The sequence below is a fragment of the Manacus vitellinus genome, unplaced genomic scaffold, assembly GCF_001715985.3.
Source record: "Manacus vitellinus isolate BGI_N305 unplaced genomic scaffold, ASM171598v3 scaffold_1_pilon, whole genome shotgun sequence".
NCBI lineage: Eukaryota > Metazoa > Chordata > Aves > Passeriformes > Pipridae > Manacus > Manacus vitellinus.
The window spans coordinates 32873429-32890342 of record NW_021939396.1 but is presented as its reverse complement, the minus strand read 5'-3'; the positions used below and the strand labels follow the sequence as shown (position 1 = coordinate 32890342).

The 16914-nt window shown below is 39.9% G+C and overlaps 1 protein-coding gene across 2 annotated transcripts in view; it reads left to right on the top strand.

The window, feature by feature from the left end:
* The window catches only part of SULF1 (sulfatase 1), a 120333-nt gene that overhangs the window by 66554 nt on the left and 36865 nt on the right, over positions 1–16914 (top strand). For both annotated transcript variants that reach the window (XM_029959355.1, XM_018079539.2), the window contains exons 5-6: positions 8118–8269; positions 10282–10451. In XM_029959355.1, coding sequence (XP_029815215.1) covers positions 8118–8269; positions 10282–10451 — 322 coding nt within the window. The remainder of the gene's footprint in view (positions 1–8117; positions 8270–10281; positions 10452–16914) is intronic.

Genomic DNA, 16914 nt, shown 5'->3' with positions numbered 1-16914 from the left:
AAACCATCACATGAGAACAGCCAATATCCAAAAGACATAAATATAGTTAGTATTTTATTCTTAAATAGTGTGTCATGCTTTGTATACTGCAGGATTTTACATTTTTACCAGCTTAAGTTTCATCCCTTTGCAAATATGAAAAGAAATGCAAGTTTAAAATCCTTACCCTGACTCAACATACCTACACATTCAAAGCCCTCTCTGCTTAACGTTGCTTTGTAAAATTACTACATTTAAATCCTCACTCCTCTTAGCCCTTCACAGCCAGTGTAACCATGCAGGAGAGAATGGGAATCTGTGTTGGCTCAGCAGCTGCTGACAGCCTCACAGCATCATGCCAAATGCATAATGCTCTCCCTTTATGGAATCCCACCTGAAAGAACAGGGATCACCAAGTTAGGCAATTATTTGCTTTCACTTTTTCAATTGTCTTTGGGAAGATGTATTTCCCAGTATTTTATTTCTTGCTCAAATGTATCAGCTGATTAGAAAAACATTCAAGAGTCATGCATGAGTGTTCTGAGGTCATTGTCCTCCTTTTGTGTCAAAAAAATGTTAGCATAGCAAAGGTAAGCAGCTCAAACATTAATTCCTAAATGGCTGCATTTGCAAAACTCAAAACTCAAGAAGTGACTTTACACCAAGATGCCCTTATCTGGTATGTTTTGACATTAGTCACAGACTTCTGTGTAGTGCTGAACAGAAATGGTCACTTGGTTGACAACTAGCTAATGTGTTCAACAGTACACATCAGCGTGTCCATTGACATCTGTCACTTATGGGTACATTTCTTAGTCTAATGACCAAAGAACTAATAAAACACAAAGATGACAGGAGACTGAAAGCTAAGGAGTATTTAAACTGTGCACCACTCCCTTCTGACACACAGGGACAAGTTAATCTTTCATAAAGGGAGCAAAAGCTATGCCTTCTGAAGGTGTAGGCAGACAATACGTTTCCTCTGGAGGCAAAGCCAGTGTGTTTCCTGTTCACAGCCTTACAGCACAAATCACTGCCAGCACATGCTATTTTTAATCTGCATCATTTCAGTGACCTAATTTGTATCCTGCCTCATGCACCCTTTCAAAGCAGAGAGAGTCGCAGAATATGATACAGAGGTGGGAATGAGTGAGCAGAGAATGAGTCCTGGTTTTCAGATTATTTCTAAAGTGAAAATAAAAAGAAAGAGAACTCTGAGCTTTCAGGTTCTTCCTTCATTGGTACAAAAGAGTCTGGGAAACATCAGACATAATTTAATCTGTAAATATTTAAATAATTAAAAATACGCCACACTTTTCTGAATAATTTGCACTTTCAGTCAACAAATAAAAATGTGTAAATGAAAGTGAAATATGGCACATAATCCACAAAAAATGAAATGTTGAAGAGGAAAAAGGCCAAAAAGGATAACATGCAGGATTTTCTAGTTCTATGGTATCATGTGAAGTGAAACTTTTTTTGTTTTCTGTCCAGGACCTCATCAAAAGCCACAGCCTATCTGCCTACTTATGCTTAAAGAAGAATCCTATGCTATTAAATATCATACGGAAAACCATACACTGAAAGACTTTTAGCAAGTTTATGTAAAGTGCTTCATTTAGGAAAATCCGGGTAGAACATTGTCTGTGGAACCATTTCATCTCTTGTTCACATGGCCAAATTATAGTCTTTAACTACATAATAAGATACCACTTCTTGGAGGGTGAAATTTCCTCAGTTTAAAAAGAGAGACTAGTTCTATCAAGAGATGCTGATTCTTGATCAACGTGCTGATGATGCTGGCATCTGCAAGGATGAGGGTCTCAGATCCTCTCTGCAACACTCAACTGCTCACTTGCTGAGGAACTAGGTAAAGTGGGTTTTTATCACACATACTGGGCCAGGGATGCAGCTATAGGTTTTCAGATGTCTGATTAAAGGAAGGTTCCAGTGAGACTCAGGAGTCCTTTCAGACATTGTTGTGTCCTCCCTGCTGTTTGAAAGCACTTCTGGCTCCCTTTGTCCTACCCTGTTAGGCAGAGCAGTGTCTACTCCTGTTTTCTCATCCCAGTTTTCTGGCCCTGTAAGACATCCCCTTGGCCTCTGCTCTGAGCCTTGTCCCCCTGCTTGTCTGTCCTCAAGTCATTCCCTCTCTCCCTCCCTCCCTCCCCTCCCAGGTTCAGTCAGTTCTTGACAGACATGTCCTGTTCCCACTGCTTACCATTAGCGATCTCCTTTCCCAGCCCGATCAGCAAATCTGCTTCTCCCACCCCTCTTGTCAGTCAGTTTCTTTCTCCTTTCATTGTCCAGTTTCTTGGTTGACATTGCAAGTCCTGGGCCCCCAAGCCCCCACTGCTTTACCCCTCTCTTAGCTCCTTTGCTGGATTCCCCGCTGTTCCCCAGACTGCTTGTCCTTATCTGGTCACCTCCTGCCCTCTGCATTTCAATCAACTTTCTCCCACCTACTGACACCACTCACAGGTGGACAGGGAATAATGTCCTGAAGTGTCCTGATTTCCAGCACATGCAAATCTCAGGGTTTTTATCAAAGGATTCTAATAGATGCCTCCTTGACAGGGAGTCCATCATGTCTTTGACAGAGTTTCTGCTCTCAGTGCAGAGCATGTAAGTGCTATCAAATGAAATCTCACATAATTTTTTTCAGATGTTAACCACAATTCCTTTTCCATTACTACAGTTCTCAAAGATGGCTACTGTTTGGGCTAAGAAGTTTCAAAAAATTCAGGCTGCAGCACACACCCAGTGTGGAAAATTTAAGTCCAAGTACAAGAGAGTTATAAGCACCTAAAACAGGATCTTATAATGAGAAGTGTCAGGCAACATCAATACTGGAAAGTGCTACCAGCTTGGCCGATAATACAGGCCTTGTTGAAGACATCACCCAGTCTAACAATTGCTGTATCAAGTTATAGGTTAATGCCTTTTGCAACTACTGAGTTATAAAATGTTTAATGATCTTTTTGGTTGCAATGGTAAACCTGGCAGCAACTGGGAAAGACCCACAAAGCTGGAGAACTGTGTTTAAGTTACAAGACTGGAAACTGAGAAATCTGAATTCTTGGCAATGCCACAGGCTTCCTTCATGACTTAGGTCTAGCAGAAGGTTAACCTCTTGGTGCCTCAGTTTCCTCACCATATTTTTTTGGGGACAATGCTTATTTCATTTCCTGGGTGGTGCTGACATACTAAGCTGGCTTTCTGCACCTCTATGATGTGATACACTAATTTTACAACAGAAGGGAAAAATCAAACTTCTCAGGTTTGAATCTATAGCTTGCATAATGGGAAGAAAGTAAGGAGGAATTTACTAGAATAATGTGGAAGCTGAAGCTATGTTGGACTCTGTCCCCAGAAACACAGAATCACTTCGTGTCAGCCCTGAAATGTCATATAAACAGTGCTTTGCAACTCCTGTAAATGGTTTCCTGACTTTGTTAAAGGAAGTGGGCTGTCTACATAAAGCTCTTGTCTGGGTCACGGTGACTAAACCTTTCTACAGCATGCCTTTTTAGAGGTTTGGGTTTGTTTTAAATCAGAAACATTCCCATAAGCCTCAACAAATAACAAGGGTATAGAGTAAAACATACATCCTTTGATCCATGGAAGTGCAGAGATGTCTCACTAGTAGATGTAGCCCAGTTCACCTGTACACTAATCCAGTAATGCTGACAGGAGTTAGAGGACTAACCCTATTGTGTAATACTGTAAACATTAGTCATAATTGCTTGTAAAAAATGCTGGGGAAAAATGTCCCAGGAATTATGAGAATTTGAATCACATTCAGCTGTAAGTATTCTGGCTTCAAACTCCAGAGATCTCCTAGGTCAAATTCTCTTTGTCTTACACTCATTGTAACTGCCTGGATCTCTCAGTCCAGTTCAGAAATCATTAGTTAATTGCTAAAGGGAAAACAAAAATTTGTATTAAGGCATCTATTCATGTGAGGTGCAAACATGTATATTCTGCAGCCCCTCCAGAGATACATAGATGTCTGTTCACCATGCCATGTGTTGTTGTTTGCATAAACTTAATTGAACGTACTCATACAGAATACAATTATTCTGATATATTAAGCTACACTACATGTGATTAAAAATAACAATGTGTCCTGGGAACAGTTAGCAAAACTGCCAGAATGCAGATAAAAATTGTGTTATTAAAATGCAAAAGCAGGCATTTATCTTTCCTGTTATCCCTATGGGGGCCATTACATGCAATAATGAAAAGATGTCCCTTGAAATGGCATTACTTTTTAATGAGGCTTTTACCTATTGAGTCATAATCTCCATTTTACTAATTACAAGCAGAAATGGCTTTCTAAACCCTCTAACTGCTGACTATGAGCAGCTTTTAAAGCTGAGCCTTCCCAGTCAGTACTCAGACTTGGGCAATTCAAAAGGTGTTGGACTACACCTGAGTTAAGGATGGGGGTTGACTCTACAAGCCAAGCACGTGAAGACCCAGCATTTGCACATCACAGTGTCAGTTCCTGGGCGGTTCTATGGCATATTCCATAGTGTTTTAGTTGTTTACAATCCTCTGGTTAAACAGAAAACAACTAGGACACCCATCATGATTATTTGCTGATTGTTATTTGGCCCCATGGACACTACTATGCTTTCCTTTTACTCTGGCACTTGTCTTCATTCAGACCATGAAGAGCCAGACACTAAGTGCCCCAGCTGTGACTCACTCAACCTATCCTATACTCAGTGGTACTCAGAAAACCTCATGGTGCAGGGCTGAACTCTTATATTTCAGTAAAAGCCTGTCTTTTCCCTTCATCTGTATAATTACTCATATCCTCCTGAGCTTTTGACCAACAAATCAGTTTTGGTTAAAGCAGTTTGGCAAATGCAATCCATTATCACAGCCACTGGAGCTTCTGCTGGTATTCGGGGCTTTGCTACACGTTTGACATGGGAACTGGTTTACTCTGCAACAGGGGAAAACATCTATTTCTGCAAGCTGTCATTCAGGGAGCTGCTTAAAACTTGACAGCACTGAGATTATTTTTATGATAAAATACTAAATCATTGCCAAGACAAAGGTGAATGGTTCAGGCTGTCAATCCACAGTCTCATAGCATGCACCAAAATATGGGGTTCAGGGGGCCAAAAGTGAGCTAACAAAACATTATTAAAGTTAGAAAATTAAGTAATCTAAAGCAAGGAAATTCCAAGATGAATTGGCCTCTACCAGTTCCAAGCCACCCTTTCCTTTTCTAAATTCAGTTTATCTGTTCTCATCCTTACGCCCCAGGTCATTTCATCTCTGCTTTTTATGTTGGTGGCTTTCTCTCAGGTAATAAATATCAAAAGAGAGAGGAGAGAAGGAGAAAAAGAAGCTGATGGTTCTTTGTTTTAGTGCCAAAACTGAAACTGTGGGAACCTTCTCAGGTCCATAAAGGAACACCCCATGGTGATGTTAAACTGAGAAGCTGGAGTAAGACTTTCCTAATCATCTGTGTGCTACAGTTTTTTGGAGCTTGGTCATTTTGAGACATTTTCATAGCCACCTCCATTATTTAAAAAGGCACTACATCAAAATCTGCAGACACTAGAACTTCTTAGAGAAAAGCTTGACAATGATTTTTAAATGGGCAAATCTGTTTATTTTCCCCTAGCCCTTTCCTTGGAAATTGCTGAACTGTTTGGCTAAAAGGTTCCATAGAGCAAAATGCAGCCTGAGTCAGATAGCATGGAAACCATCACCACTAATGATTGAAGTTTGGCAAGACTGTAAATAGCAGAGTCCAGGTCTCTGTATATGTCAGTCTTAATAACAGATGGGGAAATCAAGCCATCTTATATGATAAATGACCATAACTCCCATTTCAAGCTTGAAAGCCTCTGATGATTGTGGGAGGCGGGTTGGCAGTAGAGCCCTCTACTGATGAGCACGGCACTCGGAGGTTCCTCAAGGTTGTGCAGTAGCTGCTGATGAATCTGGAATGGCACTCGGGAGGGCTGACCTCAGATTTCCCCTGTAACCACAGACTGTCCTTGATTTTGCTTGGCTCAACAATGCTTCCTCTCTCTCAGTCACGTCACTCCCCCATACTTTTCTTCGCTGCTGTCTCTCTCTGACTTCTTTTCCCCTTCTACTCGTTCCTTGGCTTCCCCTCTCACAGTATTTCAGCCTTTACCCTTACACTTTCCCATGACATCTGACTGAAAATTTAACCCAGTTTGGCTGCTTTAGAGAGAGGCATGGTTTCCATTCCAGGAGAAAACAGTGCTGGGCAAATATTTCCTGCCCACTGTCATCCACCCTCTTCACCTCACAGTTCTTGACTTCTGGTTGGCCTCAGGAAAATAAAGGAGACAGGCTGGATTGCTTTCTTGGTGGCTGTGGGAGGAAGATCTGGAAGCCTGGTCTAGTGTCTGTAGGACTTGTTTATATGTCACATTCCACGTGGTATAAGAAAGTAAGATTATATATGACTATAATCTCTGGTTAGTGACATTTGGCAGTTCCACAGTTGGATTGCATCATATTTATGTTGCCTCAGGCAAGTCTTAATTATGAACATTTTGATTTTTCCACCAATTTTCCCAAGAAATTCCCCATGCCCACATCAAATAGAGCTGAATAATTTAAGGCTTTCCACAAATGTGCTCTTTTGGTAAGATTGAATGTGTCTCGGTTGGATGTGAGGTTTTCCAATGTGACTTCATTTCCTAGTAGGAAACAAGTACGGGGGTTTGAGGTGTGTCCCATGGCCCAGCTGAGAGACAGCAGCTCTGGGCAGCAGCTCTTTGCAGGTAGGCCTGGCTGCACTCAGGGTAGGGAGTGGGGCACTGCGAGGGGTGCAGGGAGGGAAGCAGCTCTTACCCAGAGGAGCTCCGCCCCTGTAAAGGGAGAGGTCTGTGTCATTCCCTCCTCTTCAGCAGTTTCTCATTTTGTGAGCACCTGGAGTACCAGTGTGCAGACTGCTGGGGACAAAGGCAGCAGAACTGCTGGCAAAGGTGACCCTCCAGGGTCTAGTAAACCTCAAGATAATTAAAGATGGAAACAGTGAAGTTACTGAGACACCCACAGAGTAACCTGCTGGGACTGAGCTGGAGATAATAAGTCTCTAAAAATCCAAGTTGTGGACCTAATCAGATGTTTTGTCACCACACTTCCCAGGCAGTGGAAAAGCAGGGCAGAGCCATCTGAACTGACTATTCTATCCAGGCCACAGACCAGACATATGCAGCTAAAGACCTTCCATGCCCATCTCTCCCTAGAAGCAACACGGCTCCATTTGCCACGGTGCCATGCCAGCATTAATGCTCCTTCCCAAAGCCAGTTGGCTGGTTTTTGGTGTCTATCTTTGGCATAGGCAATCCACACATCCAGATATCTCTGCATTGTGAGATTGCTTTTCTTCTTACTTCCTTCCAGAGGAATTGACAGGAGCACTTACAAACCCTCCTGGGTCCGACTGCAAAGGCTGAAATTTTTAGTCTGAGTGGGTTCTGACTTGTCACCTAATGGAAAAAAGTACAGAGAGTTTGGCAAGCCAGGTAGAGGTGCTTGACCTCCAAGCGTTTGTCTCTGTTAGTTTTGCCTTAGAGAAGATGTGGCAGCAAAGCAGGGTGGGCGTTCTCTCTTGCTCTACCCAAATGTGTCACAGTAGGATGGAGATCTGGACTTTTCAAACCTTTTATCAAACTAGCAAATGTAGCCAGGATAGCAAGCCCAAACTTTCAAGTTAGAAGCCGAGCTTCAAAACATCACAGAACTTGCTTAAAACCACAAGGTGTTTTTCAGATATATCCTCTGGGAACTGAGTTTTTATTCTATATTAAAGTGGAAATGAAGGGCAAAATATTCTTTCTAAAAAAAAAAAAAAAAAAGCCTGAAAACATTTCACATGAGCACTATATTCTAAAAGATTAAGAATAAAACGTAAAGTCACGAAGACTTTCAACTCTCATAAAACTCTGGAAATAACTTATTTTAATTTCAAAACCCTCTAAGTTATAAAAGGAAGATTTTTGGTAAAGCAACTCTGACTCATTCTAACATATTTTCTCTTCATTCATGCATTCTTTTGACTCAGACTAAAAGACTTGGATTGCAAAGCCTCATGTGTGTGTGTGTTCTTTTTTTTTTTTACTTCGCAGCTTTTTTTGGGAAATACCTCAATGAATACAATGGCAGCTACATCCCTCCTGGGTGGAGAGAGTGGGTTGGATTAGTGAAGAACTCTCGCTTCTATAATTACACCATTTCTCGCAATGGTAACAAAGAGAAGCATGGATTTGATTATGCAAAGGTATTTTCCAGACACATAAATGCCACATGATTAATCCATATAAAAATAGCTTTCAGATAATTAATTAACCAGGTAATTAACTACTTAACCAAGTACAACCATGAAATTGAGATGTCATTTTCTCTCCAGGGCATTGCAGATAGATTTCCATGTGAGAATATTAATCACTCAACAGAAGAAAGTTTCCCAGGGCTCTTCAGTGGAGTCTGATGATTCTTCCCTCTCGGTTTCCCACCCTCCCTTCCTCTCTCCCAGAGAGTGATGGTTTGGTGGCAGGAGCAAAAAGTAAATAGAAACCTTTACCCAAAATAATTGTGCCCCTTGCGCCACTGAACTTTAAAGTTTGCTGAGTGTTGTCACTTACTACCTGCAGGAGAAACCTTAGTTAACGTTGTTCTCCATTATACAGTGCACACCAAAGGAAGGCTGTATGCCTGTGGTGTCAGACTCCGGATATGACTGTGAGAATAGATAAGTGCAAGAACACAGCCACTGGAAAAGTTCAGAGCTTGTGTGTGCTCTTGACAAAGTGTGGAAAGTATGCCAAGGTGACCTGCCCACTGCCATGAAGTTTCTCGGAAACGGTTAGGAGCGCAGATCGCAGACTTTCCAGCCTGCAGAAGGCAATCTGGAATTTCCTCAAACTAGCTCAAGGAAGATGATACAGATGTTGCAGCTGTGGTTTCTGACCCATGTAATGAGATTTTATTGGAAGCTCGCAATGCCTGTTTCTGATTTTCCCATCCATAGAAATTACATGATACTGATTATATATTTATAGAGAGAAAAAAAAAAGAAATAAAGAGTATTGGTTAGCTATACGTTCCTTACACACACAGTGTATGTAGCTAGAATAAATAGGGAAGCAAGAGGGGATCATATGCTTTGGGAGAGCAGTCATATAGGCATTTCACTTGAACAGGCCACAAACCCAAAAATTATCACAACCCTGGTGCCTGGCACTCATTTTCCATTTTGGAAACTAAAATATCACTCGCTGTCTCTTCCATATGCTTGCAGGGTTTGTAGCAGCCAGGGCTACTGTATGCACTCCAAGTTTGCTACAGGAGAGGGGAAGGGGCAGGGGGACAGGGAGTGGGCTAGCGAGGAGGTCACAGCTGGTTGGCTTGTCCTAGCACTGACATGCGACACAGACCTTGTCCCTGAGGCTCTGCTTTTGCAGCTGTTTGGGGCCTCGAATCCACAACATAAGATTAGTCATGCCTGGAAGTGCTTGAAATTACAAACATTGTCTCAGCACTTTCTCAATGAAGCTCGCACTAGACCTCCAGGCCAACAGTGAATACCCTAAGGTGGCAGGTGGTTTAATTTAAGTTTTCATCTTTTTTTCTTAGTTCCATTTCCTCCCTTCCCCTTGTAGGCTTCCATTTGCCACCTTGGCTGTAGGTTAAGCCAGTTTATTAGCGAGTCACAACCTTAATCTCAGCAGCTGCACTGCTTAAAGTTGCACAATTAAATGAACAGAGCCCGCAGGAATTCAACTGCACCCTGCATTCTCATTTGCAATTTCTTTGATAAAGATTTTTTGCAATCTGTTCCACTTTGTACAGATGTGAAAGTAGAGTCTGAACAAAGATTGTGCAAGAAAGGTTTATGTAAACATAAAACCAGCATAAGAGTCAATGTTAGTTGGGAACCATTACCTTGTGAAGTGAAATTCAAGAAACATATCTTTGTCAGTACAGTCTGTCACTTTAAATGTTACTTGGCACTATATAACGAAATCTGGTAATCAAATTTACTTAATACTTTCTTTTATATCTGATTTGCAAAATATCGTCTCATTTTATGTGGCATTGCCTGCTTAAGAAAGTAATTACTTCTCGGTCTCCCCTATGCTCCCTCAAATCATACATCTCTTTGATGGTATGCTTTTACTTCCTGATCTGAGCTTTAATGAGGACTTGAAAATAACATAATAACATGATAGTATGTGATCTAATTAATCATGCACTTTGTAACTTTTGCTTTGTGTTAATCGTATGTTCCAGGACTACTTCACAGACCTAATCACTAATGAGAGCATTAATTACTTCAGAATGTCTAAGAGGATATATCCCCATAGGCCCATAATGATGGTCATCAGCCACGCTGCGCCCCATGGCCCCGAGGATTCTGCACCACAGTTCTCAGAGCTCTACCCCAACGCTTCACAGCATATGTAAGTCAAAATCACATACTGCCAGACCCACTCCTTGTGCCTGCTTCTGTGAAGAATTTGTTTATGGAGACATTGCAGGAACAGAGAACTCAAATATAAAAAACTCATAGTAAGCAGTGAATGTTTGCTTGGCTTTTTGCTGTGCTTGCTCCTTTTGCGGGGGAGAGTGACAGCTCTGACCATTATTAAAGCAGAGAGAAGCTCTTTTCCTCCTGGGAAGTTGTGGGAGATTAAAAGGTCAGTATTTGGCTTTGTAAGGGCAGCTTCTTACAATACCCTGAAAATATGTAGACACAGGTCAGGATCTGTTGGGAAGATATTACTTCCTTCATTTTCCTCTAAGATATGTGCTTCCTGGGCTCTAACAAACTGAATGCATTGAGAGTAAAAACACCCTTTTGAAGCTTTTGAGTGCACCAGATTTGTTTATAGACTAGATAAGGGCAGATTCCCAAAATAGCTTATTAGACTGCATTTTAAAATAGCATCCTTAATCTTTCCTGGTGATTAAACTATAATGAAAAAAAAAGAATTATTCAACTCTAGCTAAAAATCTGTAGATAGTCTTGGATTACACATCTTGCTTCATACCTTAAGTATTCTGTGTCCTTTTCCTCATAGTGAGATGCTATGGAAGTTTTCCACTGCACTTGTGTCTACCATAGGTTTGTAGACTGGTCTTTCCATTTGTTCTTAAACAATGTCTTTGCACATCAAACCCTACCTTAATAAAATATTACAGCTGGATTGTACATTGATTTGGTGTCTCTAAATGAGGATAAATCAGCTTCATAAGACAGTTGGAAAGCTTCTTGATCTGCAAATTGCATTTTGGGCACCCTGCAGTAGCTAATTCCCAAGGATGCTTTTTGTAGTTATATTAACTTCTTTAAAATTGCAATGTAGCAGTTACTGCATAAACTGCACATATAAACTGATCACTAGTTGGGGCCAGAAAGAGATTTGCTGTTCATCGCATATGGTTAAATATTTGTTAGTTGGTATTTTTTTATCCTCTTACTGGGTGCTACTTTCTAGATACACCACTTTCCCTGACCTCATAATCTTATGTTCTCAATGATTACACATTCCTGAGATTAGACTTCGCAAGTAATGCAAATCAGTCAGCCATGTTTTGTAGTTATTTAGATATTCAGAATAACTTCTACCTGTATAGAGAACTAATGAAATTGAGATATTAGTTTGCAAATAATAGACATGAACACATAAAACCTGTAATATTGGGTTGTATGAAAGAACTTCTTAAGTCAGTATCCTGAATTATGTGCTCCAGCAGAAAGCAGCAGGGAATGCTTAGGGGGGAAAAAAAACACAAACTTTTTCCTCTGTTTTTCCAGCTTCTGAAAATCATCACTTTAGATGAAGCATCTAGGTCAATGTGCCCCATTCTCTTTGCATTGGACTGATCTCTTTTTCAGCTCTGATGGCAACCCCACCATCTTGTGGCAGGAAGTTCCATGGTGTCACTCCCTGCACTGAGGACAAAGGTCTGCCTTTTGTTTCCTTCCAAACCTGGAGCTTGGTTATGCCACCTGTGTCTCTTACTTCCCATCCTGTGAAGAATAATGAATAGCCACTACATCAAATTTAATGGATCTCTCACATGTCTCCTTTCAATTGCCACTTTTCATAGCAAGAGAGTTATTTCTACTTGTTCTCACCCCGTTCAACAGATTGTTTCCCATTTAGTGGCACAGACTGCCTGGCCTCAGGCAAGCCATCCTGTCTGCTGAGGGACTATCCATCATACAGGAGGGTAGGATTCAAACTGTTTCCGCTCAGCTGTGGGGACCATGTCTGGAAGAAAAGCACTGGAATCATTGAATCTCCCCCTACATCTCCCCAGGCCAAAGCAACTCATTTTAGGCTCCTTGCTCACTGTCTTCTGAAAAGTGCTTGTAGGAACTTGCTTTGGTTTATCGTGCTTTTGACACTTTCTACCGCTTGGTGTTTTCAGCCTACTTGTTTTCTAGTTTGTGCTGCTAGACCAAATGGATTTAGTTAGTCTCCAAATTTTTAACTACCTCTCCACCTTATACAGGTTGCATGTTACCTCCAAAGACCAAGAGAAGATCCTAGTTATCTGTTCGAGGCTTAGTTTCATTTAAGTACTTGAGTGTAAATTAATTTTTGTTTGTGTAGACTCCTGGGGTCTAAATATCTTGCTTTGCTAGGCTACTTGTGAGAGCACTCGGCTGTGCTGCTTCTTTTCTTCTGGTGTTGTTAATTTCTTGGCAACCTTCTTGCAAAGATTTTTTGCTCTATTGACCTCAAGAGATCCTTGCTGCGTTGTTTTGTGTTTCTTATTGCACTGACTGACTGCATGTGTTAAGTTCAGTCTGCAGACTAAGAAATGAGACAAAATGAAGATAAACTGCCAATTTGGGTGGCTGAAGATTCCAAACAATTGATTCCTCTACCAAAAATATTATGTTCTAGCAACATGCTCTAAAAGATATAAGTAGTTCAGTTCTTACAGAAATATTTGGTGCTCCATGTGAAAACAGCACAAGAACAATAAAATCCCTCCTGCCAAGATTTGTGTAATTTGAACATTTAACCCTTAGGTTTTCTTCCTTGGTGGTCAAGCACCATTTGAATCCCTTTCTTTCTGACCTTGGGTGACAGCCATCTGACCTTGGATTTTGTTTTTAAAAATGTAGTTGCTGTATCATGTTACTGTAACGCCTACCTCCAACAAAGAAGGGAAACCAGGTCAAAAGCTGCTTGCTGGCTTAACAAACTGAGATGGAAGGTTATACCTACAAACCAAGGATTAAGATAGCCTGTCAACCACATGTGAGGGGAAGTTTTGCTTAAAAGAACAGTAGCTGAAGCAGACCCTTAAATTATATGATGTCTCTTTGCTGGTAAAGTGCCATTTGATTGAAATTCCTCGTCTAAAAATTAAAAAACAAACAAACAAAACCAGCAAAAAACCAAAACAAAACACCAACCCACAACCCAGAAGTTTGTTTAGAAGAAGTTTTCCACTGGCACATATGAAGAGGGGAGTGGCTACTCCAGCTCAGGGAGAGTTCTACCCTCAAATGTGGGTGTCTGTTGGTCTCAGTTCCTCCCTTATCAACATGGCAAGAAGAAAATCAAATGAGTACAGTAGCACAGTCCATAAGATTTATGAAAAAAAATCAGAGCCAAAAAGAAAATGAAGAATTACATACCATCATTATGTACAGTCCTGTCCTCCTCAGCACAAACAGCCTACTGAGTGGCATGAGAAGTCTTACAAGGACAAGAACAGTAATGATGTGTACACTGTTCAATTATTAATATTAAGTGATTCCTACTAATTCTTATTAACTCCAGTTTACAATGAAACACAAACTATATCTTACCAGAAACAGCAGTCTATTTTTTTTAAGCTTCAATTCTCCCTCTCACTCTCCCACTTCTCCTCTCCTTAAAATATGTCCTATTTCTAACAACTAAAAATATTTCTGAAGCTTTATCCTGGATGCTATGACCATAATGAGTGATATTTTCTGAAAATAAATCATACTAAGGCATGTACTCTAGCTATGCCCAGAAATCACTTCTGTGGAAGAAAATGGGACTGGAGAAGATGTACTAGATGAAAGCAATACATAGTTTTTTTGCTGTGGTAATGAACATCGTCTGTGGGAGAGCAGAGTTGGAAATGTTGTTGTTAAATGTGAAGTTATGTTACACGACAATATCGTTCCGTCAGACAGCTAAGCAGGAAAGCTCTGACTCAAAGGGTGCTCTAATGGAAGCCTGAATTCTCAGTTATGCTCAGGGCCTCTGGCACTTTAACTTCCCTTTACCTTCCAGTGTGAACCAGTCTTAGGGGAACTGTGAATCAGACCTAAGCTGTTTATAAGCTGTGAGTAAACAAACATTAGAAGCAAAAATCTGCAGGAGGCAGGTTTACTGAAGAATGTAAAAAATGGAAATCTGAAACACTGCTGGCTGTGCTGAGTTAAAGATCCTTGGGCTGAGTTAAAGATCCTTGGGCTGGCAGGAGGACTGACAGCAAGATTTTATGACTCCTTGGAAGAAATTCTATTGCCAAGATAGAGATCTTAGGAAGAACAGATAGAAATGATATCTTGGGAGAGATCAGAAACCTTCACAAGCTAATGTGAGAAAGGGTAGATGATATGAAAGGCAGAACTTTATATTTCCATTTAAAGATCATATGATAGGTGCTGATAGACCTGGTGTGGAGGTAGTGGTGTGTCTGCAGTAGCAAAGCATGAAGAGAAATGCTCTTGCACCTCTGAATTCCCAGCAGTCTTAACTGTGATTTTGGGGTGTGAGGTGACTGTATCTGGAGTCCCTGAGGCCGAGTCTGAAGCCTCTGGCAGTTACAATGGTATGTCTTGTAATGTGGACATTTGACCATTAGAGTGCAATCATACATTTGCATCAGTAATAAATCTTGACATATCAATGCCTTGTGTCACTGCTGGCCTGAGGCCTGCTTGGACTCCTGACGTAGAGATAAATGATCAGAATTATCACGTGTGTCATTGCGAGCGTAGCTTGAAACAAGACTAGAAGAAATGGGGTGAAATAGAAATGTAAGTAAGATTCTAGTTGCACAATGAGGTTCTGCAGCAGCAACAAATAATGTTTCTTAAAATAGAAAGGTTTTATATTTAACAGGTAAGAACTTTTTTCTTCTTTATTCTGAAATATAGCAGTTGTGTTACACTTCAGAGTGAAACTTTCATACCTCACATCCCCAGATCTATAAATATCACTGGGTTTAAAGATTTCCCTTTTAAAAGGCAGCAAAAGCAGACCCAGTAGGGTGAAATTCAACTTCACATTAGTACAGACCATGGCACTGGTCATGTTGGGGCTTTTTTACTTTTAATTTTGCCCAGAATCTGGGCTTCCTGCTTTCCAAGAACAGTGTCTAAACCTGGAAGTCTGCTTTCCCTGGAAACAAAGAATTTGCTTCCTTCTTTTATTTGCATTTTTTTCTGAAGAAACATGACCACCTATGCCATGTTTGCTAATCATATTTCAAAGAATAATAGAGGTGTTAATTCTGTACAGAAAGTATTAATTTTTTTCAATCAGTTTTACTGTAGGTATTACTTTAAAATGTTGTTGACTTTTATTTTTATGAAATGAAAATGTTCCTGGGTCATCTAAGTACTGTATTATTTTCATTAATGAGAGGAATCCCAGTCCAAACAGATTAGCCAAACACTCTGGGGATTAAAACCCCTGAAAACTCTATGGAATTATTAAAATCAATATCTTTTAGGCAGTATTTTTGTGAACATAATTTTCTTTTGTTGAATAGAAACAGAAGAGAATCAGGAGATTGTAAATAGGGGAAAACACAGATTTTTACTGTGAGCAGTTGAACAAATGTTTGTAAATATATTTATTTCTTTCCACATTAACCCATCTGTTAGAGACTTGTATATATTTAGATCAATTTTTTGGAAAGCAAACTAATTTAAAGTTGTACTGAATTCTGGAAGCTCTTAAAACATGCTATACTCTGTTTTATTTCTTTTCCACACAGATACCACAACTGGCTAAACAGCAATAGACAAGTTGAATCTTCCATTATTTTCTTAAACTGTAAAATATCTTTTAATGATATTTTTATATATTACATATTTATATGTTATTTATTTATATAATATTTTGCAAAAAGGCTATATTCCATTTATTTCATTGAATATCACAATTCAGTTCAGTTACTAGTAGAAGATAGTGAAATTTATTTCTGAATTATTTGCTGCTTGGGAACCCCATTTTAATAGATCCTCAAGTGCAAACATCCATTGGTTTAGGTTGTTGGGTTTGGATTTTTTATTTCTTGTCGAACTTAAAAGCTATTGTGGTACCTTAAAAGCCAAATAAGATGCATTCTTTATTTTGAAGTTCAATTTTAAATATATAAATATAACAAATATGTTGTCAGAAAGAGTTATTGAGGCCTTTTGACCACAAGGTGACTGCTAATACAACTCCTTTTCTCTCAGCATAACTATAAGTACCTATTTGAACTGATGCTTACAGATAAAGAAATGATAGATTTTGTGGTGAATCTTCCTTTAAAGGGAAAAGTGCACTAGTGCTTAAAGATATTTACTCCTTCCATAACCTATAGAACATTTAATTATCACCTTAGATGTTTCTGTAAATTTATTTACACAGATAGGTGAATGATTACAAAATCTCAGGGTGAATTACTGTTCTCATTATGAGGATGTGTTTGTGGGAAAGTGACTGACCATGTTCAACATGTGTTATTGTTATGTATTTGAGTTTTTTTGTTAGTTAAACTGGGGGTATCAATTCAAAATTTTTTGAATCTGGCATCTTCCAGTGTCCTGCCCAGTGCCAGAAGACATCTGTCATGAAGTACCAAGAAGTCTCTGTGTATTAAGTTCTGCATAGAATGTGTTGGACAAATGTAAGTGGGCAA